We start from the raw sequence: 19,397 nt of genomic DNA, 5'->3' as shown, positions 1-19,397 counted from the left end.
TCTGAGAGTGCGAGACGGGGACATAAGGGTGGATCAGGTCAGTGAGGCAGGAGGGCGCTGGGCCGTGCAAACACTTAAAAGTAAATAAAAGAATTTTAAAGGGCCCGTCTCATGCAAAATCAACTATTCAGAGCTTTGTACTTTCTAACAGTGATGTGTGGGCTTGTATACACTTCCATTCAAAAGTTTGGGGTCACTTAGAAATGTCCTTATTTTTGAAAGAAAAGCACTGTTTTTCTCAATGAAGATAACTTTAAACTAATCACAAATACACTCTATACTTTGCTAATGTGGTAAATTATACTTAGTTTTGCAAAATACTTATGAGTTTACGAATATTATATCCAGACCAGGACGAGACCAGGACTGAGACCTGGTTCAGTTCTGGTTCACTTCTGGTTTAGTCCTGGTTTAGACGTGGTTTAGTCCTGATTCAGTCCTGGTTTAGACCTGGTTGAGTCCTGTTTGAGTCCTGGGTGAGACCTGGTTTAGTCCTGTTTTAGTCCTAGATCAGTCCTGGTTTAGTCCTGTTTTAGTCCTAGTTCAGTCCTGGTTCAGTCCTGGTTTAGTCCTGTTTAGTCCTAGTTCAGTCCTGGTTCAGTCCTGGTTTAGTCCTGTTTTAGTCCTAGTTCAGTTCCTGGTTTAGTCCTGTTTTAGTCCTAGTTAGTCCTGGTTCAGTCCTGGTTTAGTCCTGTTTTAGTCCTAGTTCAGTCCTGGTTCAGTCCTGGTTTTAGTCCTGTTTAGTCCTAGTTAGTCCTGGTTCAGTCCTGGTTTAGTCCTGTTTTAGTCCTAGTTCAGTCCTGGTTCAGTCCTGGTTTAGTCCTGTTTTAGTCCTAGTTCAGTCCTGGTTTAGTCCTGTTTTAGTCCTAGTTCAGTCCTGGTTCAGTCCTGGTTTAGTCCTGTTTTAGTCCTAGTTCAGTCCTGGTTCAGTCCTGGTTTAGTCCTGTTTTAGTCCTAGTTCAGTCCTGGTTCAGTCCTGGTTTAGTCCTGTTTTAGTCCTAGTTCAGTCCTGGTTTAGTCCTGTTTTAGTCCTGGTTCAGTCCATTATTCATGTTTTTCCATTTTTCATTTAAACACAAAATCAAAAACTGAAAAAACGAATCATGATCTGTTTTTTTCATTTTGGTTTTGGAGACAAATAATAAAAGACTGACTCACAGATTGTTCGAGCTCTTTATCGTTGGTTTTCCCCCGTTTCTGTATGAACCTGAACCCAAACATTGTTAAGTGAGGAGGCCCCACAGTGGAACAAACGCCTCAGTCTGAAATCATGACTCACACTCTTATTTCTTTGGCATATGTTTCCACGGCGACGCAGATTTACAGTTTTACAATGGGCTGAACCAGGACTGAACCAGGACTGAACCAGGACTGAACCAGGACTGAACCAGGACTGAACCAGGACTGAACCAGGACTGAACTAGGACTGAACTAGGACTGAACCAGGACTGAACCAGGACTGAACCAGGACTGAACCAGGACTGAACCAGGACTGAACCAGGACTGAACCAGGACTGAACCAGGACTGAACCAGGACTGAGGACTGAACCAGGACTGAACCAGGACTGAACCAGGACTGAACCAGGACTGAACCAGGACTGAACTAGGACTGAACCAGGACTGAACCAGGGCTGAACCAAGACTGAACCAGGACTGAACTAGGACTGAACCAAGACTGAACCAGGACTGAACTAGGACTGAACCAGGACTGAACCAGGGCTGAACCAGGGCTGAACCAGGGCTGAACCAGGACTGAGTGTCGGGATGGGCCCGGAGTTGTGCCCACATAGACCGGTGGGTGATCAGAACTGAGACCGGGACCAGACCAGGACTGAGACCGGGACGAGAACAAGACTGAGACCGAGACCAGACCAGGACTGAGACTGGGACCAGACAAGGACTGAGACTGGGACCAGACCAGGACTGAGACTGGGACTAGACAAGGACTGAGACTGGGACCAGACCAGGACTGAGACTGGGACTAGACCAGGACTGAGACTGGGACCAGACAAGGACTGAGACTGGGACCAGACCAGGACTGAGACTGGGACCAGACAAGGACTGAGACTGGGACCAGATCGGGACTGAGACTGGGACCAGACCAGGACTGAGACCAGGACCAAACAGGACTGAGACTGGTTCAGTCCTGGTTTAGTCCTGGTTTAGTCCTGATTTAGACCTGATTTAGTCCTGGTTTAGTTCTGGTTTAGTCCTGGTTCAGTCCTAGTTTAGTCCTGGTTTAGACCTGGTTCAGCCCTGATTTAGTCCTGGTTTAGTTCTGGTTTAGTCCTGGTTTAGTCCTGATTCAGTCCTGGTTTAGTTCTGGTTTAGTCCTGGTTTAGTCCTGATTCAGTCCTGGTTTAGTCCTGGTTTAGACCTGATTTAGTCCTGGTTTAGTTCTGGTTTAGTCCTGGTTCAGTCCTAGTTTACTCCTGGTTTAGACCTGGTTCAGCCCTGATTTAGTCCTGGTTTAGTTCTGGTTTAGTCCTGGTTTAGTCCTGATTCAGTCCTGGTTTAGTTCTGGTTTAGTCCTGGTTTAGTCCTGATTCAGTCCTGGTTTAGTCCTGGTTTAGACCTGATTCAGTCCTGGTTTAGACCTGATTTAGACCTGATTCAGTCCTGGTTTAGTTCTGGTTCAGTCCTGGTTCAGTCCGTTATCCATTTTTTCGATTTAATTTCACGCTGTTATTTCTTTAGCATATGTTTCCACGGCGACGCAGGATTTACAGTTCACACCGACCACAATAACGTCTGTGGAACGGCGTCGCTGCATATTTTAGTTCACAACAAAAACAAAAGGATAAAACGAGAGGAGACGGGGCCGAGGAGCAGACAGATCGATGCAGTTATGTGAGAACGCGATGCCAAATACGGTCTGGCATTGATTAGACGACGTTCCAAGAGAATATCTGAAATTCTACCTCGCAAATGTTGGAACGAAAATATTAACCCTACAAAGCCTCACAAAATTCTAATGTTTTGATATTTAACTCTTTATTGGACCTTTGAACAAAACGTAAACAAAAAATAATGATAACTTTGACCATTTTATAAATCTGTTTTTAAATGTCTGAACTGGATGATTTTTATTTTGCCATGTGGAGGAGAGAAAACAGTTACGGTCTTTGTTCAAGCTCAGATCTACATCACATTTTCCACCGTACACGTGTGTGAAATGATTATAAATATATGTCAAAAATAAATGAGTGAATCCTGTGTTTCCTCTGAATCAGTCAAATATAGATTATTGGTGATTTTGTGAGTGAAATAAGAAGAGGCAGGACAGTTACACCAAATAAACCACTGCACCTTTTATTTATACACAAGTCATGTAAAGATCCAAATTCCACCATTGTGCAATAATTGAAAATATATTTTTAAGGTGACATCTAAGTTCCATTCATCCATTTTCTTCCTCTTTATTCAGGGCCAGGCTGCGGATGCATCAGTCTAAGCAGGGACTCCCACACTTCCTTTTCCACACACACTTCCTCCAGCTCCTCCAGGGTTGATCCCCAAGGTGTTCCCAGGCCAGTCCAGAGACAAAGTCCCTCCAGTGTGTCCTGGGTCTTTCCCAGGGCCTCCTCATGGTGGGACATGAACACCTCCTGAGGGAGATGCCCAGGAGACATCAGAACAGAAGCCCGAGCCTCAACTGGCTCTTCTTGACATGGAGGAGCAGCGGCTCTACTCCGAGCTCCTCCTGTGTGACTGAGGTCCTCACTCTATCTCTAAGGGAAGCACCCAGACACCCTGCAGAGGAAACTCATTTGTGCCGCTTGTATCGGCGATACCCAGAGCTCATGACATCTTAGTTATGAAATACTAAAAATTGTGTGGTGTTAAATTTGCACAGAATTGCATGAATTATGAAGATTGCATTAAAAATGTCATTGTAGTGATGATGAAGAACAGAATCAAAAATACCTACTGTATCAAATTTGATACAATTTTAACATGATTTTTCTATAAAATGAAAATAAAAATATGAAAACTTCATAGATTAATCTAAGAAAGTAAATGTTCATATTGAAGAATCACTAAGAATATTTAGGCAATTCTTACACTAACCTTTTCAAAATGTACAAAGTTGTTCCAAAAGCAGAGAAAGTCACGCCTGCTCTATTTCCTGAAAACCATGGACAGACCATGGACAGTATTTAATTATATACAACAGGTTTTCAGGAAAAATATTGATTAAGTGTGTGGACAGAGATCTCAGAATGATGATTTCTCCAGTGTCTCCATCCAAGTCCTGACCAGGCCCGGCCCTGCTGAGCCTCTGAGATCTGACGGGATCAGGCTTTGAAAAACTGAGGCCAAAGGCCACAGAAGCCGGCATGACTCTGCCAAAACCACATCAGGAAAAAAAGAACAAGATGGTAAAAGCAGCACAGACTTAAACCCCATGGAGCTGGTTTGGGATGAACTGGACTAAAGAGTGAAGCAACCTACAAGTGCCACACATTTATGGAAACTTCTCCGACTGACTTGGGAAGAACTTTCTGAACAATATTTGATTTCTGTTGTAAAAAGAACGAGCCACGAGTGTGTTCAGCTGAGATAACTGAGCCCGGTCAAGCAGAAGTAAACAACAAGGCCAAAAATTCAAGTTAATTGCATCTGATTATAAAAATGTATTGAACAGATACATATGTACTCTAGTTTATGAAACTGTTGACCTTTTTTCTGTTCCATTTTTTGTTCTAAAGTTCCATACGTTTTAAACAGACCATGTATGAAACATGGAACAAAAATTATTCCCCAAATTTCAAAGACCTAAAAATCATGTAAATAAATGGATGTATTTCATCATATCTTGTGTTATTCCATCTTTGAACTGTTGATGAAGGGACAGGATTGTTCAAAAAAAATTATTTAAAATGATAAAACTTTGCTTGACATATTTTATAGAAATAGTTTCCTTTCATTTTGAAGTAATATTAAAGTATTCGGAAGAAAAAAGTGACAAATGATGTAAAATCCTGCACCTTCTACTTGTTTGTACAATTTTCCCTCCGTTACTTTTCCCTCCGTTACCATGACCTTTCTTAATAAAAAATCTCATGAGTCAAAAAGTAAGAGGTTTTTCAACCTAATCTTGTACCATATGGTAGAAAACTATATGAAGCAAATATTCAAACCAGTTTGTTAAGGATATGTAAGTGAGAACCAAGAGTTATCACTGTTTGGATTTAGGCAAGGCAAGGCAAGTTTATTTGTACAGCACAATTCGTACACAAAGTAATTCAAAGTGCTTTACAGAATAAGAAATACATTAAAATCATAATAAAAACAAATCAAAACATAAATAAACATGAAGATTAAAATTAAAAAAGAGAGACATAAATTGGAGAGAAGAGTGCAGAATGAAAACCTTTCAGTTATTTGCACAGTTAAACAGAAATGTTTTGAGTCTGGATTTAAACAGCGTCACAGAAGAGTCTGTCTCACATGTTCAGACTGTTCCAGGTTTTAGCTGCATGAACCTGAAACTCTGACTCCCCTTGTTTAGTCGTGACTCTGGGCACCAGCAGGAGTTGGTCCCTGAGCTCCTCAGAGTGTGAGATGTTCATATGACACTAACATGTCACAGATGGACTTTGGTGCTCGGTCATGGAGACACTTGTACAAACAGAGCTGCTTTAAAGTCTCTGAGCCACAGGAGCCAGAGCAGAGACCTGAGCACAGGACTTATGTGCTCGTACTTCCTAGTTCGAGTCAGGACCCGAGCTGCAGTGTTCTGGATGTTCTGGATGTTCTGGATGTTCTGGATGTTCTGGATGTTCTGGATGTTCTGGATGTTCTGCAGCGTCTCACAGCTCATTTGGAGAGACCAGTGAGCAGGACATTACAGTATCTAACCTACTGGAGACAAACGCATGGCCAAAAAGTGCTGCATATTTCATTCCCTCCGTTACCAACATGAGTTTTAAAAAAAATTTTGTCAACAACTTGAAAGAATATCACAGGTTTAACTTGACCCTGTTGGAGTGTAACTCTTTCCTACATTCTGATACTTTACTTATTTCAATAGTTCCTCTAGTTTCTGAATAAGAGACATTTGAATGTCAAAAATCTGCCCCTGTTTCCCTCCGTTACCACTTGACCGAACTCAAATACATATTTTAATGTGTGTGTTTTCTGCAGATGCTCATCAATAGAAAGTTTCAGGTTGAGGTGTTGGGTTTAAAAGAGAGAAAAACTCAAATATGTATAACTGCAAATGATAAAAAAGTTCATCACAAAAAATAACGAGAAGGAGAAACATGTTTTGTTTACCACATTTATTTCAAAAACAGTGAATGTCCCGTAGACTTATAACGGCCGTCCACTGGAAAACCACATTCTACCATCTGAATCCAACTTAAACATCAAAGGAAGACTCTTTTTAAACAAAACAAGAGACAATTAATATAAAAATAGTTTATTATAGCACAGCACAGCATAATCATACTAAAAAATAAATACTATAAAGATTTTAAAGCGCTTACAAAGTACAACGTCAAATTTCTGGACAAAGGAAAATTAAATTGTGGGTTTTTATTCTTTTTCTCAAAACAACTGTTTCTGTTTGACTTGCATATTTAGGCTGAGTTCTTCTCTCCAACTATAAACTCTGTTCCAATTTGTGATGTCACGCAGTCATACAGGAAGTGCTCCACTGCGTTTTTAAACCTAATACGCGTTCAGTAGAATCATTTGGAAGATTTCAGCCCTGGAACTGCCGATCTCTACTGAACTACTGAAGGTAAAAGTGGATTTTAAGTTGAAAACTGCCACTTCATGACATCACAAGTTGGAACAGAGCGTTTTGAGCTTTGGAGATGTAGACAGACGAATAAAAAAGAGTTACAAAGAGAAACACAACTCCACCTCTGTTTTTCAAGAGGGAACATTAGAACATGGTCTGTCTGTCTGTACTGGTGTTGTAATCAGTGTTGGGGAGTAACAGATTACATGTACCGGAGTTATGTAATCAGAGTACAAATTATGAGTAACTGTATTCAGTTACAGTTACTGTTTCAGTGAGTGGTAATTGGATTACAGTTACTTTGTTGAAATAAATGGATTACACAGCGGTGTTTTCCTGTTTTAAACGAGAATTAAACCAGGACTAAACCATGTATAAACCAGGTCTAAACCAGATCTAAACCAGGTCTTAAACTAGGTCTAAAACCAGGTCTAAACTACATTTAAACCAGGGCTAAACCAGGACTAAACCAGGTCTAAACCTAGGACTAAACCAGGACTAGACCAGGACTAAACCAGGACTAAAATCAGGTCTAAACTAGTGCTAAACCAGGACTAAACCAGAACTAAACCAGGACTAAATCCTGCTGTGTGGACGTGTCTCTTCTTCTACCAATACTATTTTTAATTTGGTTCAGTAAAGTCTGGACTTTTTATTTTCTTTTATCAGACAAAACATCTTATGTCACGATTTTCTCGTCTTTGCTTCTCTACAGCAAATCAAGTAATCCAAAGTATTCAGATTACATTACTCACTTTAAGTAATTTAATGGATTCTGTTACAAACTACATTTTGGGGTATGTAATCTGTAATCTGTATTGGAATACATTTTAAAAGTCACCTTCACAACACTGGTTGTAGGGAGTATTATACCCAGTCCTTCCAACAAATAAATATATATATATATTAAAATGTTTAAAAAGTGCAATGTCAAAAGAAAATTAACCTTCATTTTTGTAATCACAAAAAATTAAGTTGTGAGTTAAATATTTTTTCAAATTTTTCTGTATTAATTGTTCTGTTTTTAAGTTGGATTTTTTTTTCTGCCACACACACTTGTTGGTAAAAGTGAAACAGGCACATACTGTATGTCATACTGTATGTATTCAGTCATGTTTTACTGTTGGGCTGAGGTCTGACATTCTTTTTCCAGTTTTTCATTCCAGGGAGGAGCAGCACGTCTGTCCACAGAGGACAGTCGGGTTCATGACCTGCTCAGTGCAATTGTTAAAAAATAGAAATGTATTTGATTTAATCTCTACACACTTCTCAAAACAAAAACAAAACACCGACATTCCGCCTTCCTGTCTTTCTTTGAGATTTTAAAGGCGCACTGTGTCTTTTTATGACGGATGAGATTAATGTGATTCTTTGAGGTAAAAAAGTCATAACTTCTCATAGAGACGGTGGGAGACCTTCCAGAAAAAAAAGTTACATCCATCCATTTTCTTCCGTTTATCCGGGGCCGGGTCGCGGGGGCATCAGTCTAAGCAGGGACTCCCAGACTTCCTTCACCCCAGACACTTCCTCCAGCTCCTCCGGGGGGAACAGAGGTGTTCCCAGTCCAGCCCAGAGACATAGTCCCTCCAGCGTGTCCTGGGTCTTCCCTGGGGCCTCATCCCGGTGGGACATGCCTGGATCACCTCCCAAGGGAGGCGCCCAGGAGGCATCAGAACAGACGCCCGAGCCTCAGCTGCTCCTCTTGACGTGGAGGAGCAGCGGCTCTACTCCGAGCTCCTCACGTGTGACTGAGCTCCTCACTCTATCTCTAAGGGAGCACCCAGACACCCTGCGGAGGAAACTCATTTCTGCCGCTTGTATCGTCGATCTCGTCCTTTCGGTCATTACCCAGAGCTCATGACCAGAGGTGAGAGTAGGAACGAAGACTGACAGTAAATCAAGAGCTTCGCCTTTCGACTCAGCTCCTCTTCACCACAACGGTCCGATACAGCGACCGCATCACTGCCGACGCTGCACCGATCCACCTGTCAATCTCACGTTCTGTCCTCCCTCCCCTCACTCGAGAACAAGACCCCGAGATACTTGAACTCCTCCACTTGAGGCAGAGACTCTCCACCACCCCAGAGACGACAAGACGCCTTTTTCCGGGCGAGAACCATGGCCTCAGACTTAGAAGAGCTGATCTTCATCATCAAAAAGTTAAATAGCGGATCTTTAAATTAGATGGCCAATATTACGTAAACGCCGAGTCAGCCTTTAAGTCTCAGAGGTCGACTCACTCTTAGATCCGAACCAACAGAAAATTACTTTAAGTACTTTTGTTGACAAACCAATAAATAAATGAACCTAAAATGGAGAGGATTTTATCGATTGGTTCAACTGTCGAATGAAAATTCACAGGATCTTTGTCTTATTGATATTTTGCTGTGACGTCATGCTGCTGGTTCTGTATGCATGTCTGTGGTTAAATGTTCAGCACTTACCACGGCAACACAATGCAAATATTAGTAACACTAATGCTGTAAATCGTTTGCTCTGGCTCTGCTCTAGCTGCGATCACAAAGTTATCACGTGATACAGAGGCCGCGCTCCTCGTGCAAACGCTCGTGTACATTGGCGTGCGCCCAAGAGAGAAAAGAGCACTACTGCGGGTAAAGCCACAGGAAGTACCTCGCTGCTAAAGGCAAATCTGGTGTCATGCAGCATTGAGCTCGGCCCGTTGACTTGAACGGGCGGCCATGCTTAGACCCCGGGGCCTGGTTTCTACGGCAGCTCTTACGTTTTTTTGAGAAACTTATTTAAGAGCACAAATCAGCTCAAAATCACCTGTTGTAGTTCTAATTAAGTCAGTTCTTTGTGGTCAAATTGTGATAAATAATAATCGTAATCGAAACTCAGATTAAAATAAATTGAGTAACAAACAGAGCAGCGCCGTCAGTGCCTTTAGTCAGCGTCACTCCCCGAGGGAATGTTGATGACATCAGCTGGAAGAAAAGCGAAAGTTCTTAACAATTATTTTCAAGATTTTAGGATGCTAGAGGTAAACAGTTGCGAAGAGCAGCGCCAGCGTTAGACACACGCACTGGGACACTGACTGTGCTGCGTTTTTCAGCCTGGGCGTGTGAGCTCGAATGTCTTCTCCGGTGTCCGATCTGGTGTCTTCTCCGGTGTCCGATCTGGTGTCTTCTCCGGTGTCCGATTCGGGGACCCGTCCGCTGTCCACCTCCCGCGTCTCCTGGACTTTGAGCAGATACTCCTTCACCACCTTCTCGTAGCCCTGCTCCCGGGACACGCACTTGTAGCTGCCGTAGTGCTCCTGGGTCACGGCGGGGATGAGGTGGAGGCAGTGGGACTTCATCTGCAGACAGGGGCTCCGCAGGGCCCCGTGCTCCCAGTGGTACTCTGCGTGGAACGAGTCGATGGGGCACGAGAGGTAAAAGGGCACGTCCAGAGACACGACGTGAACCGACAGGGAGGTCTGTGCCTCCCGTTTGCTGCGCGACTGCGACTCTGAAACACAAACAGAAACGTTATAATCCCAAGAAATACGAATATTAACTAGACTTTTTATAGATTTCAAAGGGTCCATATTTGGATATTCTCTGATCTGTTTCCTCAGCACAAACAGACCTGGAGTTGTGTTTTGTTTCAGTCACACATGTTTAACGCACAAACCTGCACATTTAGGCTCTGCTCCACCTTGTGATGTCATCATGTGGTAATACAGAATGTGCTCCACTGTGTTTTTAAGACTAATACACCTTCTCTAGAATCATTTGGATGATTTCAGCCCCGAAATTGCCGATCTCTACTGAACTAAAGGTAAAAGGAGCTGTTAAACTACCTCTTCATGACATCACAAAGTGGAACAGAGCATTCTGAGCTTTCGAGATGTAGACAGACTAATAAAAAAGAGTTGCTCAAACATGTGTGAATGACAAAGGGGAAATTCAATTTGTCAACTGGACAAAAGTTTATTAGCTCTTTAGTTGTGGTCAGACGCTGTTGGACCTTTTATCTGCCTGAAGGGAGGAGCTAACTACACTGAAACTACTCTGAAACGAACACACACACTTGTTTACAGTTTCTATTTGTAGCTTGGCCTATTCATGTGGACTGAGTGTGGAGTCATATTAGCAGAATAATTCAGGCCCATGATGAAAACAAAGAGCTCCAGTGTCGGACCAGAACTGAAGAAGCAGCTTGGATGAACTGTCAATGTTTTCAAACTAAATAAACGTCATAAATGTCCAGTTGACAAAGTGAATTTCTCCTTTGCTGTGGATTCTACCTGGACGACTGAGGGATTTTGCACGTTTGTGAATGAATAAAGCACAACTGAAGGTTTAGTCCAATCAGGTTCATTTGGTCTTCTGATAATGTATGTTATTAGGTTCTTTTTTCAGACCAAGAGTTTGCAGATCGTCAAAACCTGTTTAAATCAGCTGACTGGACACGTCACAGTGACCACTCTGAGGAAGGCCGCTAGTGAGCAGTCAAAACTGTCAAGTATCAAAAACAAACTCTTGGTCTGAAAAAAGAACCTAATAACAAAACTCCAGGTAACAACTTTATAACATGATTTAAAGCTGTAGAAGTTTATTACCATCAAGGTGGGACCAGGAGACATAACGATCGTGTTCTCCACTGAAGTCGAGCCTGTCTGTGCTTGTCTCGTAGGAAGTATTATACGTCTGATGACCTAGGCCAAGAAAAGAGGATCTGAGCTGGCAGTGCGGGGCTGACGCTGCAGTGTCCTCCAGTTTCTCAAGTCAAACTGCAGGACTTTGCTGTGCCGGCCCAACACTGCCAGTGCTGTTTCTTTATCGCACTGATACTGGTTGATCTGGACCACAGACGGCGTAAAGAGGTGTTCTGAGTGAGTGTGACGTCACCCACAGCGTTTGGCTCCAGTCAAATGAAGCTCATCGGGGCTGAACTTATAGGAGCAGATTCGGAGTCGAGTTTCATGTTTGGAATTACGACTGTGAGTATCTTAGCAATCACAGAGCTAATCGGGAGTGAGGGTGTTGCCCCTTCCCGTCCGCCCGGCTGGTTTAGCAGAGAGCGGACACTTAGCAACGCTGTCAATCAAACCTGTCGCTAACGGAACAGCAGAACTGACCTTGGCGAAATACGCACATGATTTGACTGTTATTAATGTTCATATTTTGATCTCTATCTGATCCTGGTGTTTTTCAGACCAGAAAGACTCACAGCCGCAGTTATGGAGAGAGGGAAGTACACGCCGGCTAGGAGGTTAGCTATGTCCAGTTACAGCCATGTTAGCTGTGTCTTTGGTCTATGGTAGTGTGTCCAGACGTCCCTATTTACCCGGGACAGTCCCAGTTTTGAGTCCTCCATCCCCTGTCCCAGCAGATTTATACAAAACCACTGATTTGTCTCAGTTTTATACAAGAAATGTCCCAGGTTTTCTCTATTTTGGACCAGTCTGATCTAAACCAGGACTAAACTAAGACTAAATCAGGACTACATCGAGTTAGTCAGGCTGAATCCACCTAGTGCCTCCACACAATTTAATTCTCTCCAGCTCTAGGTCAGGAATCTGAATACACTAGACGATTTGCAAGAACCTCAGAAGTTGTAGACGCAATCAAAAAAATCAACTGTGAGCTGTGAAGACATGACGTCAAACTGGTGGCGTCTGTCTGTGTCCCTTTTGTGTTTCAGCACAACAATAAACAAAGCGGCGAGATGGATGTAGACGAAGACAGACATTCTGTGTTGGCAACGATTCCCCAGATCAAGGATTTAAAGCCAGAACCCAGATCAAGGATTTAAAGCCAGAACAAAGAGAATGTTTGGGGAAACGTTTAGGGAAAGACGTTATTGTCCTTTTTCCTATGGGATTTGGAGCATTACAGACGTCACGACCAAACAGCAGCAATTGCGAGGTCTGATGAATCAGGCTAACACTGAGTCTAAACCAGGCCTAAAACAGAACTATCACAATTTTTGACTAATCTGATCCTGCCAACAGTAAAGAGGAGCATAAATTGTCATTTGTTTTACCATAAAACAGAAATCTGTGTTTGTGAATGACAATAAAGCAAGAAATGCAGAGTCTGAAGTTCCTCAGGTCATGACTGACACAAGACGTGGTAAACATGCTGTTTTTACTATTTTATTTATACTAACCCAACCTGGGTGTTTCCCAGTTTGGAATCTTGAAAATCCAGTTTATGGTCTGTGGTTTATTTTGTCTATGGTTTGGACAAAAGCTTAATGTTTACCTTTTGGTGGACACACGGTGTGGTTTCCAGTCATTACTTTCTGGATGTTCCCTCTGCAAGAGAAAATGCATTCAGTGTGATCATGAAGTTTGTTAAAGCCAGTGTTGGGGAGTAACAGATTACATGTAAAGGAGTTAGGTAATCAGAGTAAAAATTATGAGTATTCAGTTACAGTTACTGTTTCAGTGAGTGGTAATTGGATTACAGTTACTTTGTTAAAATAAATTGATTACACGGCGGTATTTTACTGTTTTCATATTTTGGGCTATATCCCTTTTTCTTTTTTTCTTTTTTTCAGTAATTCCACTCATTGCCGAACACTAAACCAGGTCTAAAACAGGACTAAAGCAAGAGGACTAAACCAGGTATAAAACAGGTCTAAACCCAGGTCTAAACCAGGTGTAAATCAGACCTAAATCCAGGTCTAAACCAGGTCTAAAACAGGATTTAACTAAATCATGCTGTGTGGACGTGTCTCTTCTTCTATCAATAATATTTTTAATAAGGTTAAGTAAAGTCTAGGCTTTTTATTTTCTTTTAGCAGATAAAACGTCTTATGTGAAGATTTCCTCGTCTTTGCTACTTTACAGCAAATCAAGTAATCCAAAGTATTCAGATTACATTACTCACTTTAAGTAATTTAATGGATTCAGTTACAAACTACATTTTGGGGTATGTAATCTGTAATCTGTAGGGGAATACATTTTAAAAGTCATCTTCTCAACACTGGTTAAAGCGTAAAAAGCGTGTGTTTGTCCAGAGGAGCACTTACGGAGCGGCCGCCGTGCACCTGGACGCCGCCGTGGACCAGGCGCAGTACGGGTCCTGAGCCAAAACGCAGTCCTCACACGAAGAGCCGTACTCACACCACTGCAGGTCCACGGTCACGATGGAGGACGGCAAACCGACCACCAGTTTCTTCTGCACACAAAAACACACACAAGAGGCTTTGGTCAAGAGGCACTGTTCACATTTACGTCACAAACCAGGAAGACATATGTAAACATGAGATGACAACTTCCTTTGGGCTCTGTTCGCAGTAGTACTGTATTTTTCGGACTATAAGTGTCACTTTTTCTCATGGTTTGGGTGTTTCCTGTGACATACTCCTGTGACTTATATATTAAAATGCTGACAATGAAGTGGGGAGAGGTTCTGGTCTTGTGTGTGAGTATCTGCTGCTCCTGTTCCTCCTGCACCACTGTCACTTGGCTCTACTGCGCATGTCTCCTGCAGAAAGAGCCTCTTTAACATTTAAACAAACTTAAAAAGATGACTGAGAAGACTGAACACAAATTCCCCCCAAAACAAAATCATATTCTGCAGATTACGAGCAGCGAATCGTGAAATCTGCAGCTGAAAACGGAAATTGAGGAGCAGAAAGAAAATTTGGATATATTTCCCAGATACTTTACTGAACAATGTTTGGAATTCCATAACCCAGAAAACTAGTTAAGGTTGCGTTTAATTGTTCCCAATATATCGTATTTTTCGGACTGTAACTTGCACTTTCTGTCATGGTTTGGGTGTTTCCTGTGACTTATTCTCCGGTGTGACTTATAAATATATTAAAGTGTTGAGAGTGAAGCGTGGAGAGGCTCTAGTCTTGTGTGTGAGGATCTGCTGCTCCTGTTCCTCCTGTACCACTGTCACTTGGCTCTACTGCGCATGTCTCCTGCAGAAAGAGCCTCTGTCCTGCTGCAGAAAGAAAGTTTGGAGTGAGAGAGAAACTTGTGAGGGACATGGGGAAAAGCGGGGATGGAGACCAGACTTCAGAAAAGACCCGAATAATTCTAACTGAACTGATGCTGAGTCTGACGACAGCGACACAGAAGAGTTTGCGTCTGTTACCTCCGGAGGTTGAGTTGTTCAGAGTGACACCGAGGATGAAGGAATTGAATGATTTAGTGATTTGGAGTGAATGGAGAGTTTGTTAAACTTGTTTGTTCTTGTTATGACTCACTTGGTCATTGCATCAACAGATCAGTGTTGATGCAAACAACTTCTCCAGCTAAACTCTACAAAGATGAAGTCATAGTGTTTGTCACAACAAAGGGACAGTGTCAGCATCACCTCCAGTCTCTCTCTCTAAAACTTCAAATCACAAGAAATTCGGGTATAATGGACCAACTTAAACAGCACAGTCAATAACATCTGCAGCCTTTTACCATCAAAAACATAGCAAAACAAAGTTTACTTCAGACTTGGAAAACTAGATACTGAATGTTCTGTTCACTGTCCTCCAAACGAGTGTGAGACGCTGCAGAACATCCAGAACATCAGAACATCCAGAACATCCAGAACATCCAGACATCAGAACATCCAGACATCCAGAAATCCAGAACATCCAGAACGCTGCAGCTCAGTCCTGACTCAAACTAGGAAGTACGAGCACATAAGTCCGTCTCAGGTCTCTGCTCTGGCCCTGTGCTCAGAACTTTAAAGCAGCTCTGTTTGTACAAGTGTCTCCATTCGAGCACCAAAAGTCCATCTGGACATGTTCAATGAACATCTCACACTCTGAGGAGTCAGACCATCCTGCTGGTGCCCAGAGTCACGACTAAACAAGGGGAGTCAGAGTTTCAGGTTCATGAGCTAAAACCTGGAACAGTCTGAACATGTGAGAACTCTTCTGTGACGCTGTTTAAATCCAGATAGTTTAACTGTTAACTGAAGAATTTGATTTTATGTACTGTACTTTGTGTGAATTGTGCTCTTCTTTATTTCTCTCTTTGTTTTTACTACAACTTGACTTTACACAGGAAATGTCGGCTCCTGGTCTCCAATTTTATAAAATGAATTTCCCCCAAAAAGTGTGACTTATATGTGTTTTTTTATTCTTCATTACGCATTTTTTGGCTGGTGCGACTTATACTCTGGAGTGACTTATAGTCCGAAAAATACGGTAAGTCTGACAATATCTAGGAAAAATTAGAAAATGTCCCAGTTTTCTTCATCTCCATGTCATTGTAGTGTTCCGTTATGTTCGACTAATCAACAATTTCAACCATACCTCAGTTTTCATCATTTCTCCACTGAGACAAAACCCTGGGTACATGGGATTGGAAGAGACGAGGCGCCAAACTCCAGATGATTCCAAACAGCACATACACTACTGGTCAAAAGTTTTAGAACACCACATTTTTTCACTTTTTTTCCTGTTTCCTGTCGACCAAAACATATTCTAAACTTTTGACTGATGTGTCGACCTTTGTCAGACATAACAGCTGAACACACTCGTGGCTCGTTCTTTTTACAACACAAATCAACATTGTTTAGAAAGTTCTTCCCAAGTCTTTTACAGAAGTTTCCATAAATGTGTGGCACTTGTAGGTTGCTTCACTCTTCAGTCCAGATCATCCCAAATATTTTGAAATATTTCAAAGGACTCACCTGAGCAACATCCAGATTTCGGGCAAACCGACGCATCAGCTGCATTTTCACCTCCGTAAGTTTCACTCTCTGAAAGTCCGTCGCTGTCGCTGTTTTCCACTTTATAATCAACTTCATCGTCATTTTGAAATCAATAAAAGTCACTTTCTCTAAACTTATCCATAAAATACGTCCGCTCCTCATTATTTCTAAAACTGTGCGCCGCAATCTTTCCATTGCTCATGTTTCGTGTTGTGCTTTTTTTTTTTCCGGAAGCTACAATCGTCACTACTTCGATTAACTTTGGAAAAAATCTGCGAAAACACATCCTTGAATCCTCTTGGTCAGTGTGGGTTGTAGTGGCCCCGACCGATCACAGCCTCTGTTTACATATGAAAAACAGGAAACTTTTCTAATGGTCGTCAAATTACGTCTTTAGCAGTGTTGGGGAGTAACAGATTACATGTACCGGAGTTATGTAATCAGAGTACAAATGATGAGTAACTGTATTCAGTTACAGTTACTGTTTCAGTGAGTGGGAATTGGATTACAGTTACTTGGTTGAAATAAATGGATTACACAGGGATTTTCCTGTTTTCACATTTTGGGCTAAACCAGGTCTAACCAGGTCTAAACCCACACTAAACCAGGTCTAAAACCAGGTCTAAACCAGGAAACCAGGACTAAACCAGGCTAAACCAGGTCTAAACCAGACTAAACCAGGTCTAAACCAGGACCCTAAAACTAAAACCAGGACTAAACCAGGTCTAAACCAGGTCTAAACCAGGTCTAAACCAGGTCTAAACCAGGTCTAACCAGGTCTAAAGCAGGACTAAACCAGGACTAAACCACGTCTAAACCAGGACTGAACCAGGTCTAAACCAGGTCTAAAACAGGTCTAACCAGGTCTAAAGCAGGTCTAAACCAGGACTAAACCAGGACTAAACCAGGACTAAACCAGGTCTCCTCCTCTTCTATCAATAATATTTTTAATTTGGTTCAGTAAAGTCTGGGCTTTTTATTTTCTTTTAGCAGATGAAACTTCTTATGTTACGATTTCCTCGTCTTTGTTTCTCTACAGCAAATCAAGTAATCCAAAGTATTCAGATTACATTACTCACTTTAAGTAATTAATGGATTTGTTACAACTCATTTTGGGGTATGTAATCTGAATCTGTAGGGAATACATTTTAAAGTCACCTTCACAACACTGTCTTTAGTGAAACAGTGGAGGTGTCAAAACACGTCAATTAAGGAAACAGGGGGGGGAAAGAGTTAAACTGGTGCTGCTGATCACATTTACTTCAGTGGGTTTGATCACAGTCGGTCGTCGAGCCCAGTGTCCCAGCGAACTCCACCTGAAGTTGTCATTGCATGTTTCCGAATGTCTTCCTGGTTTGTGATAGGGATGGGCATGATTAGTCGATTAATTGATAATGATCATTAAGAATTTCATCGATTACGTTAATTTTAATCGACAAACCGAATGTAGGTTGCTGTGTGTAGTGAGACCAAACAGGTGTGTACATGTGTCTCTGCATCAGAAGGAGCGAGACACAAACACAGACAGTTGGTCTGCAACGAACCGAAGCACAAATGCGTATTTAACGATGATTTGTACAAGAAATTTCACGCTTTCCGTTTGCAGGACAAGTGTGAGTCCATGTGCACAGTGTATAAAGCAGCACATATGTTTCTGTGTCCAGTGGAAAAAAGTTTTGCCAGGTGAGAATCGTGCACTGTCGATGACGAGGCCCCGCCCCCCTCCCCCCGTACGGTGTCCTGGTTTTGACAAACACAAATATGGTCCACTGAGTCATGTCTTTTAATCCGACAGAAATTGACTGCATCAGCGACACAAGAGCTGGTAGTTTTATCTTCGCTTAGTTTATGCAAATTAGTGATGTGGTTTTAAGTTTTGTTTCTGTGAGAGTTGAACAAAACTGAATTAAACACATTATAATGTCAAACGGGCTGATGTGGCTCTAGAGTCGTTACGGTTTATATGTCGTAAAGTTGAATTTATTTATGCAGATAGTAGTGCAGATAGTAATAATAATGATGATCATTTTAATATAAAAACGTTAATGATTAATCGATAATCGATCGTTAATTCTTCCGACGATCGATTAAGAAAATTTCATCGAATGCCCGTCCCTAGCTTGTGACGTCAGCGTGAGTAGAGATTGTGGTAAATAGCCACATTTTTATAGAGCACGTCAAGGCACAAAGCGTTTTACATCAGGGAAACACTCATCCATTCACACACCAGTGCAGACAGACACTGGGGGCGAGGTGGGTCAAGTGTCCTTTCCCAAGAACACAATGACAGCATTCATGTGCGGGAGCTGGAATCACACCACCAACCTGTGAGTCAGTGGATTTGAACGCTCACCAGTGATGTTTACGTCGAGAGCGGGATTTAAACCTGTCAGCCTTCAAATCAGAAAAACACTCCGCACCGACTGAGCTTTTTAAAAACATCTTTAGTCACAACAAAGCAGTAACCTCACTCATGTAGATATTAGTTCCGTTTCCCATTTCTGCCAGTAGAGGGGGACACACACCTCCTCCGTGTCAGGATCCTCGTTCATACTTACGTCACAAACCGGGAAGACGTTTGGAAACACGCGATGAAAACTCCCGGTGTGGTTCCCGACACTTCGCTCGCCGACCGACTGTGATCAAACCCACTGACGTAAACATGATCAGCGGGAAAATGAAGACTGCGGACGTATGTGCTGTTTGGAATCATCTGGAGTTTTCGCGTGTACCCAGTGCTCTCGGAGTTGTGTGTCAGTGGAGAAATGATGAAAACTCAAGTGCGGTTGGAATTGTTGATGAGGCGAACATAACAGAACACGACAATGACATGGAGACGAAGAAAACTCGGCCTTTGGAAGTCGTCATCGCATCTTTCCTGGTTTGTGACGTAAGCGTGAATAGAGTCAAATGGCTAAAGATAATGACAAAGAACTACAACAGTGTGAAAGTAAAAAAAAAAAAAAAATGCATAGCACACTCGGATGACGCCACACGCCAATGTCCAAAAGCTT

At 42.2% G+C, this 19,397-nt stretch overlaps 1 protein-coding gene across 1 annotated transcript in view; it reads right to left on the bottom strand.

Moving 5' to 3' along the window:
- Window positions 1-5,811: 5,811 nt before the first annotated feature.
- The window catches only part of sema7a (semaphorin 7A), a 62,494-nt gene continuing 48,908 nt past the window's right edge, over window positions 5,812-19,397 (bottom strand). Inside the window, exons 13-16 of the mRNA XM_055155477.1 lie at window positions 13,742-13,890; window positions 12,970-13,022; window positions 11,322-11,417; window positions 5,812-10,225 (exon numbers count right to left, since the gene is read on the bottom strand). Coding sequence (XP_055011452.1) covers window positions 9,750-10,225; window positions 11,322-11,417; window positions 12,970-13,022; window positions 13,742-13,890 — 774 coding nt within the window. The 3' untranslated portion in view covers window positions 5,812-9,749. The remainder of the gene's footprint in view (window positions 10,226-11,321; window positions 11,418-12,969; window positions 13,023-13,741; window positions 13,891-19,397) is intronic.

The sequence above is a fragment of the Boleophthalmus pectinirostris genome, unplaced genomic scaffold, assembly GCF_026225935.1.
Source record: "Boleophthalmus pectinirostris isolate CB_2022bp ecotype Guang Dong unplaced genomic scaffold, ASM2622593v1 HiC_scaffold_2, whole genome shotgun sequence".
Classification (NCBI taxonomy): domain Eukaryota; kingdom Metazoa; phylum Chordata; class Actinopteri; order Gobiiformes; family Gobiidae; genus Boleophthalmus; species Boleophthalmus pectinirostris.
Note: the sequence above shows the minus strand (reverse complement) of the source record. Positions and strands in the feature narration are given on the sequence as shown.